Source organism: Hipposideros armiger, unplaced genomic scaffold (genome assembly GCF_001890085.2).
Source record: "Hipposideros armiger isolate ML-2016 unplaced genomic scaffold, ASM189008v1 scaffold_367, whole genome shotgun sequence".
In the NCBI taxonomy this organism is placed as follows: domain Eukaryota; kingdom Metazoa; phylum Chordata; class Mammalia; order Chiroptera; family Hipposideridae; genus Hipposideros; species Hipposideros armiger.
The window spans coordinates 538,672-540,159 of NW_017731717.1; the positions used below are offsets into that span (position 1 = coordinate 538,672).

General features: G+C 44.6%; 1 protein-coding gene across 1 annotated transcript in view; it reads left to right on the top strand.

Moving 5' to 3' along the window:
• The first annotated feature begins 1,320 nt into the window (after positions 1 to 1,320).
• Positions 1,321 to 1,488, top strand: part of HDDC2 (HD domain containing 2) — a 26,667-nt gene continuing 26,499 nt past the window's right edge. Inside the window, exon 1 of the mRNA XM_019662140.1 lies at positions 1,321 to 1,381. Coding sequence (XP_019517685.1) covers positions 1,336 to 1,381 — 46 coding nt within the window. The 5' untranslated portion in view covers positions 1,321 to 1,335. The remainder of the gene's footprint in view (positions 1,382 to 1,488) is intronic.

A 1,488-nucleotide genomic window follows, 5' to 3' on the forward strand; every position in this document is an offset into this window, starting at 1 on the left:
CACTTCTTCAGCTTCTGGGCAACTCAATTTTCTCATCTGAAATGTGTGATTATGAGTATTTTAGAGGGATGTTGGGAGAAATAAAATAAGGTGAGGTATGTAACAGTATATCTTACCAGTAGAGGCTCAGTCAGTTAGAGTTTATTGTTTTTGTTTGTTTATAAATGCAAGATCCGAGCTTTGCATACTACACCACATTCCTTCCTTCTTGAAGTATTTTCTCATTTGACTTCCAGGACACAACTATCTCTAGTCCTCTTCCTACCTCACTGGCTGCTTCCTCGTGGTCTCCCAAACTCAAAATGTTGGGTTGCCCCAGGGCTTAGGCCACAGACGTCTTTTCTTCTTTGTTCACACTTTCTTGTCAGGTGGCCTTAGCTAGTTTCATGGTTTTACAAACCATCTTATATGGCGATGACACAAAAATTTTACCTTTCCCCTCACTTCCATAGTATACCTTTATTAGGATCTCTAATAGGTATCTCAACGTGTCCTAAATTAAACTTCGGATTCTTATCCTTCCCCACAACCTACTCTTCTTGCTGTTTTCTCCAGCTCAATAAATAGCAACTCCATCCTTCCAGTTGGTCAAGCCACAATTTGTGGAGTCGTACCTGACTTATTTCTTTCTTTCATACCCCATGCTCAATCTGTCACAAACCCTGTGGGTCCTACCTTCAAACTGTATCCAAAATTCAACATCTCACCACCTCCACTGCTCTTACCATGGACCAAACCCAAATCATCTCCCCAAATAATTATTTTAGTAGTCTCCTAATTTACCTCCCCAGTTCTCCCCTGCCCTGTGTAGTCTAGTCTCAACATCACCCTCCTTCAGTGTGCTTGTCGACTAAGTGTCCCTAAGTATCGGTATCTTTGATTGTTGATGGAATTAAGACAAAGCTGAGACAGACCCTGACCAACTTTTTTGGGGAGGGGGTTCTTCAGCACTTGAGGCTCCAGGGCAGTTGTGATTTTATCCTGGGATTTTCACTCCCTATCCCATTTAGGTCCATTTCCAAAGTCCTTGGCTATGGCTAGCCCCAAAGTCCTACCGGTAGGGTAGTTTTGTCATTTCTAATTAATTTCTCCCCTCCAAAGTACTTTCCTTGCGCCTCTGTTCAAATGTTTACGGTTTTCCCACCTTGAAGTAGACAGAGGTCCTTACCTTTCCCCCAACCAGACACAGAGTACCTAAAAGGCAAGATTTTGGTGCGGTATGACTTAGCCTTCCTCCGGAACTGCAATCTTTTTAACAGTTTGATGGAGTTCAGCTGAATGGAGTTTAGCAAACAAGTAATGAGTGCCTATTAGGTGCCAAGCGCTGTATCTACCATGGATGGTACGACGCTCAAGGGGCGGCCACCAAGGCCAGGAAGGTGTAAGTCAGGACAGGAAGGTCTGGGAAGCCCAGGGTGAGACAAGGAGGAAGAGAAAGAGGAGGAGGGAGGATGGAGGGAGGAGGAGACGGTGGGAGACGGTGGGAGA